At 36.1% G+C, this 22,336-nt stretch overlaps 1 protein-coding gene across 7 annotated transcripts in view; it reads right to left on the bottom strand.

Moving 5' to 3' along the window:
- FCHO2 (FCH and mu domain containing endocytic adaptor 2) overlaps positions 1-22,336 on the bottom strand; it is a 121,073-nt gene that overhangs the window by 77,948 nt on the left and 20,789 nt on the right. For 5 of the 7 annotated variants that reach the window (XM_077898141.1, XM_077898145.1, XM_077898143.1 and 2 more), the window contains exons 3-5: positions 12,807-12,881; positions 9,195-9,336; positions 8,950-9,102 (exon numbers count right to left, since the gene is read on the bottom strand). In XM_077898141.1, the coding sequence (XP_077754267.1) occupies positions 8,950-9,102; positions 9,195-9,336; positions 12,807-12,881 (370 nt within the window). Of the gene's footprint in view, positions 1-8,949; positions 9,103-9,194; positions 9,337-12,806; positions 12,882-22,207; positions 22,308-22,336 lie in introns of all 7 variants that reach the window. The other 2 variants (XM_077898148.1, XM_077898146.1) reach the window with 2 other exon arrangements.

Genomic DNA, 22,336 nt, shown 5'->3' with positions numbered 1-22,336 from the left:
AAAGTTGGGTTTACCTGGAAGTTTGGGATTGGCAAGAGATGTAGACAGTCCTACTCTCTAAAAAGGTCCCTCTGAATGCTGCTTAAAATATAATGACATACAGTATATTAAACATATATGCTCCATGTTTTCCTGGAATTCTTTTTCTTAAAGCTTTTATTTATTTATTCATCACACGCACACACACACACAGAGAGGCAGAGACACAGGCAGAGGGAGAACTAGGTTCCCCAGGAGGAGCCCAATGTGGGACTCAATCTTGGATTCCTGGATCATGACCTGAGCCAAAGGCAGACGCCCAACTGCTGAGCCACCCAAGGGTCCTTCCTGGCATTCTTAAGTAATACAGGATGCGACTTTATCTTGTAATGTAAAGAAAACTGGGTCTTGGAGCTTTAGCTTTACATAGTTCTCTCATTCTTAAAATGGGAAGAATACCACTTATTATTTAAAGCCTTAGCAGAGATGAAATGTAACTTAGGTAAAATGATTGGGACAGGATCTGTCATATAGTTAAATCTACAAAATAAATGGTATCTGCTATTACTATGGTTTCTAAAAGTAACACCATCAGGAAGATATATACTTGTATTTTGCTATTATATCTAAAGTTGTACTGAGTTCTCCATCACTAACGTAAGTGGTTAAAACATAATAATTTTGAAATTTACTCCTATAGATTTTTTTTAAACTCTTTTCCCATTGTTTCTGGCCTTTTGACATTATTTCTACTACTGTTAGTATACCTTCCTCTGATATCCTGGCCTTGTTCAAACACGTAACAATTACTAAGTAAATTCACAGGAAACCCAGATAACAAATATACAGATGTGAGGAAAAAAAATTAATGGTTTGGTTATTGGTTCCCTTTGGTTATCTGGGGTTTTTGGTTTTGTTTTTTTTTTAACACCAAGAGACTTCAGTTTCTTCTTCCAACTCCCTGTTATTTTCAGTCTGTGCAAGAATGATCAGCAACTCACAGTCCATGGAGTGATTTTCAATGACAGACCCTAGCAAAATAACATAGTCTCACTAGGAGCCCCTTCCTCTTTGCTTGGTCCTTATCCTAACACCCACTCTTTTTTTTACTGCTGCCCAATAATTTATATGTTAGCTATTTTTTTTAAAGATTTTATTTATTTATTCATGAGAGACACAGAGCGAGCGAGCGAGAGAAAGAGAGAGAGAAAGAGAGAGACAGGCAGAGGGAGAAGCAGGCTCCATGCAGGGAGCCTGATGTGGGACTCGATCCTGGGTCTCCAGGATCATGCCCTGGGCTGAAGGCGGCACTAAACCGCCGAGCCACCCAGGGTGCCTATATGTTAGCTATTAATGAAGACTTGAGTTGTGTTCACTCCTAGAGATATTTGTAACTTGAAAAAATTTCATAAAAATGGAAAATTCTCCCCAAATAGAACTATAATGATTGTATCTATACTTTTTTTTTTTTTTAATTTATTTATGATAGTCACAGAGAGAGAGAGAGAGAGGTGCAGAGACACAGGCAGAGGGAGAAGCAGGCTCCATGCACCGGGAGCCCGATGTGGGATTCGATCCCGGGTCTCCAGGATCGCGCCCTGGGCCAAAGGCAGGCGCCAAACCGCTGCGCCACCCAGGGATCCCGTATCTATACTTTTTAAAGTAAATTATTTTATGAGATCTTCCCTGTATTCTTTTTACAGGTTCTGTGCAAAATAGGATACCTCCCTTGTGAACTTACCATTAAAACCTCTCTCTAAACTCTTGTTCTGCTCCCCAAAAAGAAGGAAACTTCATAAATACATTAGGGGAGAATATGTATTTTAGCCTGTAATAACCTTCATAACATCCAGCATATAATGACAAGCACATGGTAGGAATTAAAGCTTTCTACTTCATATAAATTATCACTTCATAATCCAGTGATCAGAAAAATACATGAATAAGACATTTAAAAAACCAAGAATCTAGTCTGTAGCCTATATTTAAAGTAAAATAAACTCTTAATTTTTATTATATTAACAAACAGGAAAAATTCAAATAACATTTTGCTAATGACTATTTTTCCAAGTAAACATATATGCTGTGTTGTAGACAATACAATGACAGTTTCTCACTCACAAGGAATTTACAATCTAATAGGAATTAACAGATAACTGCCTGGAGGGCCATTACTCATTTTAGAAGACCTATGATATATTTCTATAATGTAAACAAAGCAATTATTTTACATTATTCATTACATTTTAAAGTTATGGGACTTCAAGAGATGCAAAGAAGTTTGGTTTTTTTTTAATATTTTATTTATTTATTCATGAGACACACACACACAGAGGCAGACACACAGGCAGAGAGGGAAGCAGGCTCCACGCAGGGAGCCCAATGTGGAACTTGAACCCAGGACCCCAGGATCACGCCCTGGGCCCAAGACAGTTGCTCAACCACTGAACCACCCAGGCGTCCCTGCAAAGAAGTTCCTGAAGTATCATTTCTTCTTCCTATACTCAGTCTCTAGAATTCAAACTAGTTTTGGTACTCAAATTTTTGCTGAATCAACAGGGTTAGAATTAATTAATTTTAAAATTTAAAACAGCATACTTGGGGATTCCCTGGGTGGCTCAGCGGTTTAGCACCTGCATTCAAGCCCAGGGCATGATCCTGGGGTCCCGGGATAGAGTCCCACATTGGGCTCCCTGTATGGAGCCTGGTTCCTCCCTCTGCCTGTGTCTCTTCCTCTCTCTCTGGGTCCCTTATGAATAAATAAATAAAATCTTAAAAAATAAAAGTAAAACAGCATACTTTTCTTAACTTTCCTTTTTCCTCCCAGAATATTCCCACTGTAGAACTTGGTCTGGCTATGCAACTCTGCACAAACTTATCTGTCCACTATTTCTAACCATAAAATTGTCTTCATCTCAAAAGTTCAGAGTAGGCTCTAACTCAGAAGATAAACGGGTTAGGTTTTTTGGAGCGTACTTTCTGATACCAGGAAGCTGGGTAAAATTTCACTTCTCTTATTTGGAAGCGTAAAGGAAGAAAGAAAATACCATTTAAAGTTCTAACTTACATTTTTTACATCAGCCCTTACTCTTCAAAGGTAAAAATTATAGGCCAGAATCTTAAGGAAATTACATACCAACTTAAAGTGGTATCTTGGAAAACTAATAAAAGGAGTACTTAATCATAAAGAAATAAAATGAAAAAATATTATTAACTCACAAAGTATTTTGAGTAATGAGAAAAACAAATTTGAAGGAAAATAGTATATCATATAAAAAAATGTACAAGCAACTTTAGAATGTAATTGTATTGGAACATCTGTGTTTTTTTTAAAGCAGGAAAGAGCCCTCAGAGGAAACAACGGAATGGCAATACTCAATTAAGTCAAAACAACTTTCTAAATAATACATGTATTTACAGATACTGTAAATTCTAGGGTGTGATTATAAAAACTGAATATCCTAGTAGTAATGAATTTGACTACTTTCATAAAGTCATTATTAAAAAGGGAAGCTTGGAGCATTTGTTCTTAAATGAGGAAATTATGCTTTTAAAAAAAACAGCTACATTTCTTCTCACAAAAAAAAAAAGATTGGCTTTAACAGATTACCTATTGACAATAAATATAAATCCCACATTTTACTCATTTCTTTAGCATTTTAAATAAATTTACTAATATACTATGAAAAATATTTCTGTTTAAGTGCTTATAATTAAAAAAAAAAAAAAAAAGAGGGTAGCCCCGGTGGCGCAGCGGTTTAGCACCGCCTGCAGCCCGGGGTGTGATCCTGGAGACCCAGGATCGAGTCCCACATCAGGCTTCCTGCACGGAGCCTGCTTCTCCCTCTGCCTGTGTCTCTGCCTCTCTCTTCGCTCTCTCTGAATGAATAAATAAATAAATCTTTAAAAAAAAAAAAAAAGAGCTTATAATTGCCTGAGTGGCTCACTTATTAGTGAGGCGTCCTACACTTGGTTTCATCTCAGGTCATGATCTCAGGGTCATGAGATGGAGCCCGCATCATGAGTCTGCTTAAGTTTCTCTCTCCCTCTCCATTGCCTCTCCTTGCCTTGTGCTTTCTCTTTCCCATATAATTCTTTTTAATCTTTTAAAAAAAGACAAAAAAAGCACCCCTTTCTCTAAGCTGTCCACAGCACCACAAGGTAAGTGAAGCACAGATCAACTCATAACCCTCAGACACAACCATATGCTATAGCTCTGTCTACTATGTTAATCAAAAGGAAATTCTTTAATTTCATCTAAATCATTATACCTTATATTAAATTTTTCTTGGTTTATATCAAAAGACTCAATCATTTCTTTAAGCATAATCTCTAGTTATCATGTATTTTTCAAGTAGTTACTACATACTAGGTACTAAATCAAACCGATTGTGTTTCACAAAAAAAAAAAAAAAAAAGAGCAATATTTAGCCTAGGAATACTTTAACACTTTTGCCTTAATGATATGGAATTCATACTAATTTATTGACCTATAGCTTACTGACCTATAGGAACTGTTCCTAGAGCTCACACATAAAAAATCTCTTATTCTGAAATATAGTTGGCCTTATCTATATTTGTTCCTAGCTTTTCCATTTTTTGGAAAAAATTTAACTATTATATAGGCAAAGTGGGGAAGGCCCAGGTCCTTACCAGTGCCATTCCCCTCTTGATCTGCAAAGATAACTCCCATTATGTAACTTGGTGTTTATTGTCCCTAATACAGTTAGTATACTTTAAAAGTTTTTTTTGTTTTTTTTTTTGCAGAAAATTAAAGATTATGTGAAAGGCATCAAAATCTACACATTCTTCTGGAACTTTGCTTTTCGTGCTCAACGTTATGCTTTTCATATTTATCCATGTCAATTTTAATTCATGTCATTCTGGGGATTCCTGGGTGGCTCAGTGGTTTAGTGCCTGCCTTTGGCCCAGGGCATGATCCTGGAGTCCCAGGATCAAGTCCCATGTCGGGTTCCCTGCATGGAGCCTGCTTCTCCCTCTGCCTGTGTGTCTCTGCCTCTCTCTCTCTCTCTCTCTCTCTCTCTCTCTGTGTGTGTGTGTGTGTGTGTGTCTATGATGAATAAATAAATAAAATCTTTAAAAAATAATAATTCATGTCATTCTAGTTTTTTTTTTTTTTGCTTTTATAGAAAACATTTTAGAGCACACGAAAAAAGTATAATAAAAACTCCATTAACTCATCATGTAACTTCAAGATTCCTTCCATGCCTCCTCCTCCAATATTTTTTTTTTTGCTCTGGTATTTTAAATCTCAGATCTAACATTTTACCCTATAAAATTTATTTGAACTCCTGAATGGTACCATTATATGAAACAATCTTCTGTTGCTAAACATTAAGGATGTTTTAGATAGTAAGATTTTTTTCCATTTGGCAACCAACTTATTATTTGGGGAGTCTAATTCACTTATACTTATTATGGCTTTGGTATCTTTGAACTTACTTCTTCCAGCTTACTTTGAGCCTTCTGTCTACCATTCTTTTTTTCTCTACTTTCTCCTTCCTCTCTTATCAATAAATTTTAATATCTTATTTTCTTTTTGCTTATTTAAAAGACTTAGAATAGATTTCTATTCTTTTAGAAGTTATGCTTAATGAACATACTTGATTACTAATTCTGACATACCATTAATTTATAAAGGACACCATTATCTTGTGTACCATTAAAATAGAATAATGCTAGCACCTGAAGTATAAAATAATGCCTTATCCTTAAAATTCTAATTTAGTACTTTAAAAAGATCTCTTTTGGACTTACTTAGAAGTAGATTTTTATTCTATTACCATTTCTATGTGATACAGAATAAAAAGGAAAGCAAAATGATTTGACATACTCCTTCCTGTATCTTCCTTATATTCAGATTTGACCCTTCTCAATTCTTTCCAATTCAAAGACTGCAGGATCCCTGGGTAGCTCAGCGGTTTAGTGCCTGCCTTTGGCCCAGGGTGTGATCCTGGAGTCCTGGGATCGAGTCCCACATCGGGCTTCGTGCATGGAGCCTGCTTCTCCCTCTGCCTGTGTCTCTGCCTCTCTCTCTCTCTCTCTCTCTCTGTCTCTCATGAATAAATAAATAAAATATTAAAAAAAAACAAAGATTGCTAAGGTCTGTTTTTTCCTCACACAATATTATCCTCAATGTCATCAAGACCATTACTAATACAGTACTTCTTAAAAATGCTCTATTATTATTTCCCAGTTTTCTTCTAAACACCAGTGCTCACATTTTCTTGATCTTACCGAAAAAAAGGTTTCCAGACGAGTATCAGAACAATTCCTTCCTCAAACGGTCTTAAGATGGTCTGTTATCTAATACGTCAAAGTGCTGCAGTTGTCCAATCACATCACCAGATAGAATCACCAAGTTCACAGACACTAAAACTACACACAACAGCTACCTAACCAACAGTGATTATATAGTATCATCAGCTGAAGATGCATTCTGATTTCAAAAATGTGAGAAAAAAAGAATTATCTGGTAGCTTTTAATATTCTTTTTTTCTCTGGCATCTAGGTCTGAATTTATCTTTATGTAACCTGATTAATAATCAAGAATGTACTTTCAATCTGGAGATTCTATTCTATTTACAAATGCATATTTAAAGTTTTTATGTTAATTCCAGTTAAAATACAAATTAATTTGCGCACTACTGAATTTCTTCAGGTCTGAAAACTTCTGAACTATTAACTCTTTAAATATTAGGAGACCACCACTCTCTCCATGTTCTTCTGGAATGTTGTGAACCTTTATTTTTTTAAAAAAAGATTTTATTTATTTGTGAGAGGGAAAGAGAGACTAAGTGCATGAGTGGAGGGAGGGGCAGAGGGAGAGGGAGAAGCAGACTCCCCACTGAGCAGGGAGCCCAATGCGTGCTGAATCCCAGGACCCTGGGACCATGACCTGAGCCAAAGGCAGATGCTTAACCGACTGAGATACTCAGGCACCCCAGTAACTTTTATTTCTTTGTACTATGTTCTGGGTGACTTCCCTTCCAAACTCAGCCTTTGACCACATCAAGTCTAAAATTTGTATTCTCTATTTCTTTTTTCTCAATAGCCATATTTTTCAAGTTTTCTAATTAGCTGTTTTCCTATCTAGTAGATCTTACTTCATTATGCCTCTTTTAATTTCTTAATCTTCTTTATTTATAGTTTATATTTTCATTTATCTCTTTGACCATCCTCACACAAAATTTTTTGTTCATCTGTTTTATAAATTTAAATTTTATCTGGAATTAATTCTTTTTCCATTATTAAATTTACTGTATCTTAGATTTCTTAGAGGTACTCTACAATTTTGGTTGTTCACTCATTTCAAACGGGAGGCTTCTTATCTTTTCGCCTTTTCTTCTTTGTCCCTCCATCAGTGCTTTGGGATAGCTCCACTGAAGGCAAAGTAAGTGTTATTACCTAGAACTTGTTATGTTCTATCCTTTGTGGTCACCTATCCCCACCTAGCAGTTTTCAGGTTATCTCCTGCCAGCCCCCAAAGTCCTCAATTTAGTATCAATCTTATAAAGGTAGTTTTTAATTGTGTCCCTAGAAGAATATTGGGGATATGGCCAAAATAGTCATTAAATGGTTCCTTAGCTTGATTCATGTCAAAACTGTGTCAGTAAGCCCCCATCTTCCAATAAAGCTTTAGCCCTAGTCAGCACCCCAGTCTTTTTTCCTACCTATCTTGCTTCACATGGTGGGTGGGGCTTCTTGTGCTTTATCTCAAGTAGGAAACACTTAGTCCCTTTTACCACACAAGAGCTTAAATTCCACAGCCTAATTTTGGACTTTGAGCCAACAAACCTGCAAAATCAATCTCGACACACTACTTTGGGTTTCTGTTCTGTTTCTGATTCATCAAGCTAATATTCTATTTTTTTGGACGCTTTTATTTTGTTTTGTTTTCCCTTCTTCTATTTTATTCACAAATGCTGTGTCTGGAATGGTGTTTTAAAATAATAAACTTATTGTGCCTTATCTTTTTCTCCCTTCCAATTTTTATTTATTGTATAAACATTGAAGGAAATCTATTATGCCAAAATCCATCAACTGTTTTGATTTTTCAATATTCTCTTCTAGTTTCTTCCCATGTATATATACTTCTATAATTATTGTAATTGCTATAATGCAGTTATAATTTGGTTTTCCTTTTTTTTACAGGATATTTCACATAATTTAGAAAGCTTTCGAAATTATCACTCCCTATGCCTCATTCCTAAAAGAGATATAACACATCAAACAAGTGAATGGTTAAACTGTTTTGAAAGGGGGAAAAATCTACTTTCAATTGAAACGCGACTAGGGGAAAGGGCTGTGGTTTACCGCAATACTACATAAATGTCTTCAAAGTCAGCAATAAATCACCCACAACACATATTTTAAAGCTTATCTTCACGTATCTATGCCTTCCTAAATATACCAATCTTGCCTCAAAAAATTTTTATCTCACGTTAAACCTGACACCAACCAGTATCCCTATCAAGTATCTTACTATAAAAATAGCCTGCAAATGTCAACAGCATGGGGATCCCTGGGTGGCGCAGCGGTTTAGCGCCTGCCTTTGGCCCAGGGCGCGATCCTGGAGACCCGGGATCGAGTCCCACGTCAGGCTCTCGGTGCATGGAGCCTGCTTCTCCCCTCTGCCTATGTCTCTGCCTCTCTCTCTCTCTCTCTCTCTCTGTGACTATCATAAATAAATAAAAAATTTAAAAAAAAAAAATGTCAACAGCATGAAGAAATTACTTCTTTTTAGGTATTTGCTAATCAATGTTTTTACCACACACAAAACATATTCCACAAACCTAGTTCCGTTTCACTTAGGTAAACCATGAATACTCAGAGGCACAGCGTCTTCATCTTTAATATCAGATCATTCTGGAGTGTGTGAATATTAAATACAGTCTTATGTTTGAAAGTGCTTTGAAACTCCAGAGATACTACTTTTATTACAATTACCTTTTCTATTTCTCTTTGTGTAGCTCCTTCCTTTTTCAAACGTTCCTGCTCTACACACTTGGCATTGTAATTTTCCTTGGATTTCTGGAGGGCCTGAGTTATGCTTTGAATGGTTTGAACAGCTTCCAGAGTTCCTGCAACTTCTTCTTTAGTCTGAATGGTACAAAATGATTCATCAAAATGACTGAACTGCAAAACACTCAAATCTCTGATCAACTAATCCTTTAGCAGGAAAAAACAGATACCTTTTTATGAGATTTTACTTGTTCTTCTCCATACTTCTGAACTTCCTTTATTAATTCTTGTAATTTTCTAACAAGATCCAAGTGACAATTTGCTAATTTCTCTGTAGATGTTTTGAACACATCCCACACTGGTGCAAATGTTCTGAGGGAAAGAAAATGCAGGAATTATTTAATAAAAGAAAAGTTGAAGACTCTAAAATAAAATCAACAGAAACAATGTGATATTCAGCAATTTTAATTAGACAAAATAAGAAATTAAAATAAATCACAAATGAAATGACTGACAGGTTGACATTGATTTTTAATCCTTGGTTAATTAAAATATTTTTGAACCTTAAGTACACAGAAATCCAGTTAAATATTTACCAAAGATTTGGCTATGGCCCTGTCTTAATTTTATCATACTATTTTCTGAGTTGATTTGGTTGGGTTTTTTGGGTTTTTTTTTTTTTTAATTTTATTTATTAATGAGAAACAGAGAGAGAGAAAAAGAGAGCGAGGCAGAGACACAGGCAGAGGGAGAAGCAGGCTCCATGCAGGGAGCCCGATGTGGGACTCAATCCCGGGACCCCAGGATCAGGCCCTGGGCTGAAGGCGGCGCTGAACTGCTGCTGAGCCATCCGGGCTGCCCTGATTTGGTTATTTAGACTTGTATCAGAAGCCTTTCTGATCACTGTCTATTGTTAAAAATTAACTCGTTACCAATTTTAATTTTTGACTATTTAGTGCTCATTTAAAACACTTCATCACAAAATAAAAGTTCCCCTGAATTCAAACATACAAAAGTCAAATGCACACATGATTTTATAAGAATCTTCATTATTAATAATCATTTGAGAATTATTTTAAAACTGTTATTTGAAATCTTGTTTCAGGTCACTTTATCTGTGTACTTTAACACTAAGACAATTCTTAGTACATGGTGCATAATGCATGGCATACTTTCCTACCACTTTTTCTCAATATTGAGAATTTAGTATTTTCAGCAGGTGCAAGTATATCCAAGAATTGCTACATGATTATCTCCTGGATAATACTTAGGATGTCAATGAACTCAATCTGGTCAACAGGGAATAATCTTAGGGTAATTTTATCCTGTGTTTTCCTGGGGTACTACCTAAGATAATTTCAAAGCACCTGTTTCGCTCCAGGACCAGACTCCCACTAAAAACCAAATAGCATGAAGCAAAAGGTGGAGAAAATTATTTATCCTAATATGCAGTCTGTCCCAATTACTACATTTCCTTTCCAGTAAGAATGCTAAGTCACAGTGATCATTTTAAGCAAAAGTAAAAAGTTTAAAGAAGAAAGTTAAGATACTTAGAGCTGTTCTGATTAGATCTCACCTCGCACTTTAAAATCTAATCAGCATCAAATCTGGCAAGGAGTTACACGGAAAACTTTGGGAGTAAAAAAAAAAGATAACTACAAAATATCCACTCACTATAGCACCAAAATACATTACTTCATGTAAGCCTGATACATGATAGTGTGGGTTTCACAAAGCAGGAAGATGGGAGTGTCTCTTTACCAAAAGATTCTTTACACCATAAAGAGATTCAACATGAGACTTCTTTAAGGACAGGTTTCTTTCTTTTTTAAAAAGATTTTATTTATTTATTCATGAGAGACACAGAGAGAGAGGCAGAGACACAGGCAGAGGGAGAGGGAGAAGCAGGCTCCATGCTGGAAGCCCGATGTGGGATTCGATCTTGGGCCTCCAAGATCACGCCCTAGGCTGAAGGCGGCGCTAAACCACTGAGCAACCTGGGCTGCCCTAAGCACAGGTTTCTTGAAGGAAGGTCAAAAATCATTACATTTTTAAAAGTTTGATATACACAACTTTTTTCTGGTCAAGCAATACACATTAATGTATACTAAGTAATAAGAAAGAAAATTGACAAGTCTGAAGTTATGTTTAAACAAAAAAATACAGAAAGAGGAAATTCAATTTAACTAAATATACATCAGTAAAACATTAATATTTAAAATCTTTGTCTTAAGTGACGACAGTAACACATAAAATATTTATGAGAAACATGCATTCCAAAGAGAAACATTGCCAACATCTTTATTATCAGGAAATACAGTTGAAGTCAATCCATGTTTTTTCTATCTCCCACCTGATAACTAAAAATAATGAGAATTTCCTATAATAAAACCACAGTCGATTGTTTAAAGCCAGCTTCTGCTATTCCAGTTACCTTCTGGCCCTCCTACTGTGGTAATAAATAAACAAGAAATTATGTTTTAGAAGAGGTGTATATACATAGAGGCTTCAGAAAAAGGAAATTGCCAGAAAAAAGGGGAGAGATGGAAAAAGAATGAAGAATGAGATTATATTGAAGGAGCAGAAGGACAGAAAGAATGAGAAGACAACTGGAAAAAAAAAAAAAAACAGCAATAGATGGCCATCATATAACAGTCCCCACTGCCCTCTAGGTAAAAACGGTGGAAGCTCCCAACGTTCCTAGCCATAATACAGAGCGATAGAAGGTCCTCTCAGCTGCAATTGTCAGCACTTAATATAATGGACAGTGTGTTTTATAATGGACTCCTCTTTATCTGGGCCACAATTTAGTGAGTTTATTTTTTTAAAGATTTTATTTTTATTTATTCATGAGAGAGACAGAAAGAGAAGGGGGGGGCAGACTCCATGCAGGGAGCCTGATACGGGGCTCAATCCCAGGTCTCCAGGATCATGCCCCGGGCCGAAGGCAGGCACTAAACCCCTGAGCCACCCGGGCTGCTCTTAGTGAGATTTTTATTTAAATTCATCCAACCACACCAGAGAATACTTTCATAAAAGGCATTCTTAACCAGTATTTTAGTTCACAGAACCATATGTGAATCTAATAATCAGTATAAACCCTCATTGTCAGAAACATGAATATGAATGTAAAAATTCAGGGGATTCAAAGATTCATCAGAATCCCAGATACAAAGAAATGTGTTACTATCACTATAAAAATCTTTATAAACATTAAATTATTTTAGCATGTTATTTAAAACATATCCTTTCCCCAAATTTTAGATAATTAAAAAATATTAAATATTCCTCCTAGAGCTGTTGTGGTTTAAATCATACAATATTTCTTCCCAAATTATTAAAGCCATGCATGTAGCTATCTTACTTTAAGTATATCTTATTTTAATATTCATTTTTCAAAGAACACATTTTCTCACTGCAAATTTTCAAGAGAAGGATTTAGTAAATCTATAAAATCATAGGAGACATTTTTAATGCACTGTAATCATTTCAATAAAGTTTGAGTTTCTAAAGATCATTGTTCAACAGATTTTAAGTGAACTTATAGAAAACTACAATACCATGCATAACACACATTTATAACCTCAAAGTTATACTATCGAATGACTATCTAGCTTAATAATGGGGAAAAAATAGGTTTCATTTACTTTGACTGCATTAACTGATATTCACCAAGTTCAGTTATATTTTCTATCAAGAATTCATATGTAGATACATTTTAAATAAGTAAATTACATATAATTATACTTATGAACCATTATGTCTTCAGCAAGAACCTAATATTCTCAAGAACTATGCCTATGTCAACATTAAAAAAGAGTTTTTCAAAGAAATTAACTCACCCAAGTTGTGAATAATTGCTTGCGGATTTTGCTAGTTTTGTCATTGACCTGGAGTATGCCTCTTCTATTGTAGCTCTGTTAAATCAAATTTCCATATGATAAGAGCTCTTAAACACATAGAAAAATTATCAAAATATAATTAAAACTATAGAAACAAAAAATCCAAATTATGTATTAAACACAAGCAGTTACTGGGGTGCCCAGTTAACTCAGTCAGTAGATCATTCAACTCTTCATCTCAGGGTCATGAGTTCAAGCCCTATGTTGGGTATAGAGCTTACTTTTTTTAAAAAAAAGTAGGTATGTGGTCATGAATTTCTGGCCTATCTTTTTTTTTTTTAATTTTTATTTATTTATGATAGTCACAGAGAGAGAGAGGGGCAGAAACACAGGCAGAGGGAGAAGCAGGCTCCATGCACCAGGAGCCCGACGTGGGATTCGATCCCGGGTCTCCAGGATCGCGCCCTGGGCCAAAGGCAGGCACCAAACCGCTGCGCCACCCAGGGATCCCTGGCCTATCCTTAAATGCCCATTGTGCACATCTATTTAAAGAACTAATCTGGTATAGAACTAAAAAAAATTTGTACCAACAAAAATACTTAAAATCATTACTCTATTTTTAATATACCAGTGGTTATGTGAACAAGTACGAGAACACCGCTTCTTATATTCCGTTTCTCTGTAAACTAATTCAGTGCGAATGTCATTTGCATTTAATACTTCTTAGTGTACTTAATAGTTTTATTATTCTTTAATACTGTGATTTCACTTATTATGCATATTTAAGAGAACAAAAAAACTGAGGATTGTCATTTGGCCAAAACCAAATAAAATTATTAGCAAGTCTCAGGTCCTGAATTCAAGGTTTAACCTATTTTGTGATTAGACTGAAAATACAAATATTTCACACTAGAATACTGTGTTTTATATAGCTACTATTTAGCACGTAGGATTTTAAGCTTAAAAAAAATCAACCAAAACAATTAAATATGCAAGAAAAAAATTTTTCCCATAGACACATAATCTCAAATACAAAACATGAGATTTTTTCTGAACCTCTTAATACAAGAAAAGTTAGGTTCTGTCGTAATTCTACCATAACTACCCTGTCCCTTCTCAATATGGGCTACCCATAACAGAAATGGTCTACAAACCACCATGGCCCTTCCATCTACTTTGGTAGGTCCAACTACCTTTTTGCTTTAAACATCCAAATCCAGATCTCTACACTGTTCTTACATCAAATCATCAGTTTAGTATCTAAATGCCTCAAACGTAACTCGGTAGGGATCTTAAGCCCCTCAAACTCAGAATATTCAAACCACACTTATCTTCAAACTCATCCGCAATCCCATGCCCACAAAACCCAGCTCTAACAAAAATGAACTATTAACAGTAACTGCCTCTCTCTGATGGAACTGTGCCTTTTTTTGCACCTTTAAACCTCTGATGGCTTTTTAATATATCGTATCACAAAGGTGGTACTTTGATCAGCTAAAAAAAAGTTAATACAGAAAAAAATTAGTATCTCAATGGGTAAGTTTAACAGCAAAAAAAGTGGCTTAATCTATAACAGTAAACTGATTTAAAACAAAAACAAGGGATCCCTGGGTGGCGCAGCGGTTTGGCGCCTGCCTTTGGCCCAGGGCGCGATCCTGGAGACCCAGGATCGAATCCCACATCAGGCTCCCGGTGCATGGAGCCTGCTTCTCCCTCTGCCTGTGTCTCTGCCTCTCTCTCTCTCTCTCTGTGACTATCATAAATAAATAAAAATTAAAAAAAAAAATTTAAATCTTTAAAAAAAAAAAAACAAAAAACAAAAAACAAAAAAACAAAAACAAAACAAAAAAAACCTGGTGGTTTTTTTTTCTGATGAGGAAAAACAGAAAACTATGGAGAAAAAGGGACTAAACTATAAGGCATCAGAGAGCTCAGGAAGCAAGTAAGAATGAGAAGGATAGATCTACAGGAAGGATATCTAGAGAAGTCAGATATCAGCTGATTAGCTTTTCCCTGGGGGGCATCTCGAAGCAGCAGCTGAGACTAAGAAGGGAGCAGAGTTTTTCAATGCTTCACAGGGTAAGGGAGACAAAACTAGATTCAGACTTACCAAAGATGAGAAGCATGGGAAATCTCATGTCCTCTGAGACTCAAGGAGTAAAAAACATAAGTAGGCAAGCTCTCAAAGGGACTACCAACAGTACCTTTTCAAACCCTGATACTGGATCCTGTATGGATGTCATATACACACTCATAAAACCTTCAGACATAAGCAAATAAGACAAATGAACAAAACCCAGGAGGAACAAATTAGCAACGTTCCAAATGCTGAGAATGTAAAGCTGAGATTTTATGAGTTTACATATTATCTTTAAGGAGACAGTACATTAAATCAAGAATTTCAGGGGAACCTAGCTGGCTCAGTCAGTAGAACATGTGACTCTGGATCTCAGGATCCTGAATTCAAGCCCCACATTGGGTGCAGAGTGTACAGGTGTATAGATAGATAGATATAAAATATAAATAATGAATAAAATATAAATAAAGAATTTCAGTCAAGAAATGGAAGTCATTTTTCAAAAGTGAAGTAAAAGCAGAGCAAATTTGAAAAGAGACACAAATTCTGTATCTGAAAAATACAATATCAAAAATTATTATCTTGGGCACCTGGGTGGCTCAGTCAGTTAAGCATCTACCTTCAGCTCTTCAGCTCAGGTCAGGATCCCAGGGTCCTGGGATAAAAGCCCTGTATTGGGCTCCCTGTTTAGCAGGGAGTCTGCTTCTTCCTCTACTCCCTCCCTCCTGCTCGTGATCTCTCTCTTACATTGTCTCTCAAATAAATAAAATCTTAAAAAAAAAATTATCTCAACTCATAGAGTTAAATAGCAGATTCAATACACTATGGTAAGAATTAATAAACAGGAAGAGAAGTGAGAAGACTCTATCCTGGTATAAAGCTCAGAGTGACAAAAGAGGGATCCCTGGGTGGCTGAGCAGTTTGGCATCTGCCTTTGGCCCAGGGTGTGATCCTGGAGTCCCGGGATTGAAACCCACATCGGGCTCCCGGCATGGAGCCTGCTTCTCCCTCTGCCTGTGTCTCTGCCTCTCTCTCTCTGTGTCTTTCATGAATAAATAGATAAAAATCTTAAAAAAAAAAAAAAAAGACAAAGAGTGGAAAAGAGAGAAGAGAAATGGAAGAATGGAAAACACAGAAAGGACAAAGTAAAAAAATCTAATGTGTAAAGGGAAAAAACATTTCCAGAGATAATGACGGACCATTTTCCAAAGCTGACAAAAGATATCAAACAACAGATCCAAGTAGCCCAACAAACCCTAAGAGGATAAATAAAAAGAAATCTATACTTCATCAAATAGTAAAGCTATGTCTATTCCTAGGTAACATATGTTTACACACAGGTGAAAACTGCTGAAAATGAAAGGCTAAAAGAAAATATTAAAAGCAGCTAAACCCTTCCTACCACCAAATGTTACCTTTAAAGAAGCAAAAATTACTCATAGCTAACATCCCAACAGTAGATGCTAGAATTAATTTTTTTAAAATGCAGTGAAATGCAAAACTGTGAAAATCCTAGAAGATAACGTAAGAGAGAAGACCCAGAAGACCCTGGGTATGGTGATGTCTTTTCAGATGAACAACAAAGGTAAAAATCTATGACAGAAATCAATATAAGTTGGACTTCATTATAATTAAAAATTTCTGCTCTGTGAAAAACAATGTCAAGAAAATGAAAAGCCATAGACTGGGAGAAACTACTACAAATGATACATCTGAAAAAGTATTATTACCTCCAAATATACAAAGAACTCTTTAAATTGAATAAGACAACAACCTGATTAAAAAATGGGCCAATGACCTCAAAAGATAGCTCACAAAAAAAAAAATTAAAAAAAGATATACAGGTGGCAAATAAGCATATGAAAAGATGCTACACATTATATGTCATCAAGGAAATGTAAATTAAAACAAGATACAACTACATACCCATTAGAAGGACCAAAGTCTAAACCACTGAGAAAATCAAATACTATCAAGGATGTGGAGCAAAGAAATTCTCATTCATGGCTGATAGAAATGCAAAATGATACAGTCATTTTGGCAGTTACTTACAAAACTAAACATATTCTTACTGTATAATCCAGCAAAGGAATTCTTTGGTATCTACCCAAAAGAGTTGGAAAGTTATGTCCACACAAAAATCCACAAATACTTAGGACACCTTTATTCATTGCTACCAAAACTTGGAAGCAGCCAACATACTGTTCGATAGGTAAATGGATAAACTGGTACATACAAACAATAGAATATTATTCAATACTAAAAGAAATGGGTCACCAAGGCATGAAAAGATATTAAGGCACCTTAAATGCATATTACTAAGTGAAAGAAACCAATCTGAAAAGTCTATTACATACTGTATAATTTCAACTATATGACATTTGGAAAAGGCAAAACTATGAAAACAGTGAAAAATAACACAAACAATTCCTAAGACAGTGAAAATACTCTACGTAATACTGGAACAATGGATACATACCATTATTTGTCCAAACCACATAATGTACAATACTAAGGGTGAATCCCAAGGGAAAACAATGGACTTTGGGTGATTATAATGTGCCAATGTAGGTTCATCCTTGGTAAAAAAAAAAAAAAAAAAAAAAAAAAATGTACCATACTCCAGAGGGGTGGGAAGATGGACAAAATAGGTGAAGGGGATTAAGAGATACAAACTTCCAGTACAGGGGATCCCTGGGTGGCGCAGCAGTTTAGCGCCTGCCTTTGGCCCAGGGCACGATCCTGGAGACCCGGGATCAAATCCCACGTCAGGCTCCCAGTGCATGGAGCCTGCTCCTCCCTCTGCCTATGTCTCTGCCTCTCTCTCTCTCTCTCTCTCTCTCTCTCTGTGACTATCATAAATAAAAATTTAAAAAAATTAAAAAAAAAAAAACTTCCAGTACACAATAAATAAATTATAGGTATGAAAAGTACAGAATTGGGGGGGGGGGGGCACCTGGGTAGCTCAGTGCTTGAGTGTCTGCCTTTGGCTCAGGGCGTGATCCCAGATCTCAATCCTAGGATTGAGGCCCACACATTAGGCTTCCCTCTCATGAATAAATAAAATCTTCAAAAAAAAAAAAAGAAAAAGTACAACATTGCGAACAGAGTCAACAATATTGGAGTAACTTTGGATAGTGACAGAGGTAACCACACTTACACTGGTAAGCCTTCTCTAATGTACATAATTGCATATTCCCTATATTGTATGCCTGAAACTAATATAAATTTGTATGTCAACTATACATCAATTAAAAAATTTTTAAATAAAAATTTTTTTAGATAAGAAATTTTTTAAAAAATGTTTTAAATATACCATTCTGGTGAAGGATGTTCAAAATAGGGGAGGCTATGCATGTGTAGGAGCAGAGATAAATGGGAAATCTCCATATCTTCCTCTCAATTTTGTTGTAAACCTAGGATAACCACTAAAAGAAAAAGTAAAAGAGGGTATTACTTCTAAGCTAATAGAAGAAAAGATAATTTTTTAAAAGGCCAAAAAGCAAGAAAGAAGAGGAAAAAATAAAACATAAATAGGATACATAGATAACAAATACTAAAATAACATAGAGTCTGGCAACCTACAGCACCATCAGCCAAATATGGCCCATTACACTAAGTGAAATAAGTCTGACAAATACCATAAAGTATTCCACTTATGTGAAATCTAAAAAACAAATGATCAAACAACACAAAAAAACATAAACAGACCTATAGATACAGAGAACAAACTGGTGATTGTCGAAGGAGAGGTAAGAGAAGGGATGAGGGGGCAGGGACAATATGGGTTAAGGAGAGGGGAAAGGGTACATAGGCTTCCACTTATGGAATGAGTAAGTCATATGAATGAAGCATACAGAGGGAATAGGGTCAAAAGTACTGTGAGAGCACCGTATGGTAAAAGACAGTAGCTACACTGTGGTGAGCACAGCATGTACAGCTGTCCAATCACTATGTTGTACACCTGAAACTAATGTAAACATATGTGTGAACCACACTTCAATTTAAAAAAAGAATCTGTATCCACCTACTAACATGGGTTCGAATATATAAAGCAAAAATTGACAGAAGTACATGGATAAGTAGAAAAATCACAATCAAAATGAAAGATTTTCAATATAACTCTCTTGGGAACCAATAAAATGGGTGGGATTAAAATAAAACAAAAACCAGTAGAGATAGATTAGAACTGAACAACAGAATGCACAAACTTAAATACATATAGGCAACAAATGCAAAATATAGCCTTTTCAGGTACATGCAGGTATTTGCCAAAATTGACTCTATCCTGGTCTGTAACCTAAGTGTCAACAAATTTCAAAACACTGAAATCATACAGAGTATGTTCTCTAACTACATGTAATTAAGCATAAACAAATATATACCTTTAAAAATCACATATTTGGAATTTTAGAAATATACTTCGAAATAACCCAGAGAGGCAAGGAAAAAAGCACAAGGAAACTTAGAATATCTAAAACTAGTGAGGCACAACAAAGCAATGTTTGAGGGAGATTTACAGACTTTAATGAATATATCAAAAATGAAAACAGGGGGCAGCCCCGGTGGCACAGCGGTTTGGCGCCGCCTGCAGAGTGTGATCCTGGAGACCCGGGATCGAGTCCGGTGTCGGGCTCCCTGCATGGAGCCTGCTTCTCCCTCTGCCTGTGTCTCCGCCTCTCTCTCTCTCTGTGTCTCTCATGAATAAATAGATAAGATCTTTTAAAAAAAAGAAATGAAAAAAGGTTGGGATGCCTGACTGGCTCAGTTGGTGAAGTGTGCAACTCTTGATCTCGGGGTTGTGAGTTTGAGTCCCACGTTGGGTATAGAGATTACTTAAAACAATAAAATCTTTGGGATATCTGGATGGCTCAGCAGTTGAGCCTTTGGCCCAGGGCATGATCCTGGAGTCCCGGGATCGAGTCCTGCACTGGGCTCCCTGCGTGGAGCCTATTTCTCCCTCTACCTATGTCTCTGCCTCTCTGTGTGTCTCTCATGAATAAATAAAATCTTTTAAAAAATAAAATCTTAAAAAAAAGAAAGATGAAAAAAGGCTTAAAATCATTGTCAAACATCCATCTCAAAATTAGAAAAACAGCAAATTGAACACAAAGTAAAAGGAAATAAGGAACAGAAAGTTAATGAAATAGAAAATAAATATACAAAAAGGGTCAGCAAAGCCAAAAGTTACTTTTTTATACAAATTATTAAACCAACAAGCAACAAATGAAACTGATCATAAAATATAGAGAAGGCACAAATAACCAAAATCAGGAATGAAAAGGGGACATCTAGTACAGATCCAGCGCACATTTAAAAAGTTCATAAAAGGGAGCACCTGGCTGGTTCAGTCAGCGCGCGCAACTCTCTATCTCAAGGTCATGAGTTTCAAGCCTCATGTTGGGCACAGAACCTACTTAAAAATAAATAGACAAAAAAAAAAAATAAAATAAAATAAAAAATAAATAGACAAATAAATAAATAAAAATAAAAGTCCGGGGATCCCTGGGTGGTTCAGCGGTTTGGAGCCTGCCTTTGGCCCAGGATGTGATCCTGGAGTCCCGGGATCGAGTCCCACATCAGGCTCCCTGCATGGTGCCTGCTTCTCCCTCTGCCTATGTCTCTGCCTCTCGCTCTCTCTGTGTCTCTCATGAATAAATAAATAAAATCTTTAAAAAATAAAAATAAAATAAAATAAATAAAAATAAAAGTCCATAAGAGGACATTAAGAGTAAGTTTTTTCTAACAAATCTGAAAATGTAGATGAGGGATACCTGGCTGGCTCAGTCAGTAGATCATGCAACTCTTGATCTCAGGGTCATGGGTTCAAGACCCATTTTGGGCATGTAGCCTATTTAAAATAAAAATGAAAAAAAAAATTTTTTTTTAATGTAGATGAGGGCAGTCTGGGTGGCTCAGTGTTTTAGTGCCTGCCTTCAGCCCAGGGCGTGATCCTGGAGACCCGGGATCGAGTCCCACATCGGGCTCCCTCCGTGGAGCCTGCTTCTCCCTCTGCCTCTGTCTCTGCCTCTCTCTCTCTCTGTCTCTCTCATGAATAAATAAATAAAATCTTAAAAAAAAGAAAGAAAATGTAGATGAAATAATTCCTTAAAAATATAACTTATCAGGGTGCCCAGGTGGCTCAGTCAGTTGAACAGCAGACTCTTGATTTTGGCTCAGGTCATGGTCTCAGGATTATAGGATGGAGCCAGCCACCCTACATACACACTCAGCAGAGAGTCCACTTTGCTCCTTCTCCCTCCATCCCTCCCCTCATTCATGCGTGCACACATTTTCCCTAAAATAAATAAATCTTTAAGTGTATATATGTAAAACTTATCAAACTCATTGAAAAACTGGAATATCTGAGTAATCCTGTAAGAACTGAAGAAATTAAGTATGTAATTTGAAACATTCCTAGAAAGATGATTCTACCAGCAAAATCTATGAAATACATAAAGAAGAAACTATAATATTCCACAAATATTTTCAAAGAATAAAAAAATGAGGTATACTCCCAATTCATTGTATAAGACCAACTAATCTGGATACCAAAACCTAATAAGAGTTAGATAAAGGAATTTTTCAGGCCACTATCTATCACAAATATAGATGCTAAAATCCTAAATAAAACATCAAAGTGACCCACTAATATACAAAAATGATAATATATAAGGGCAGCCCGGGTAGCTCAGCAGTTTCGCACCGCCTTCGGCTCATGGCCTGATCCTGGAGTCCCGGGATCGAGTCCCGCATCAGGCTCCTTGCATGGAGCCTGCTTCTCCCTCTGCCTGTGTCTCTGTCTCTGTCTCTCTCTCTCTCTCTGTGTGTCTCATTAATGAATAAGTAAAATCTTTAAAAATGATAATATAGCTCCACCAAGTTGAGTTTATATCAGGAATAAGAAGTCAGTCTAACATTCAAACTTCAGTGTAATTCAGTTCTTAACGAGATGCCTGGGTGGCTCAGTGGTTGAGCGTCTGCCTTTGGCTTAGGGCATGATCCCACGGTCCCAGGATCGAGTCCCACGTCCGGCTCCCTACATGGAGCCTATTTCTCCCTCTGCCTGTGTCTCTACCTCTCTCTGTTTCTTATGAATAAATAAAATCTTAAAAAAAAAAAAATTCAGCTTTTAACAAGGAGGAAAAAAAGAAAAAAATCTTAATAGATACATGAAAAGCATTTGATCAAAGTCAACAACCATTCATAATTTTTAAAAAAAAGTAGAAAACAGTAAACAAATGGGAATTTCCATTATCTGATTAACAGTAAGGAAAAAACTAGAATAAATATATCATATTTAAGAGTGAAACGTAAGGGGCACCTGGGTGGCTCAGTCGGTTAAGTGTTTGACTCTTGATCTCAGCTCAGGTCTTGATCTCAGGGTTATGAGTTTAAGCCCCGTGTTGGGCTCCACATGAAGCCTATTTAAAAAAAAAAAAAAAAAAAAAGG

This window comes from Canis aureus, chromosome 5, assembly GCF_053574225.1.
Source record: "Canis aureus isolate CA01 chromosome 5, VMU_Caureus_v.1.0, whole genome shotgun sequence".
Taxonomy (NCBI): Eukaryota; Metazoa; Chordata; class Mammalia; order Carnivora; family Canidae; genus Canis; species Canis aureus.
This window is presented reverse-complemented; position numbering and strand designations above follow the sequence as displayed.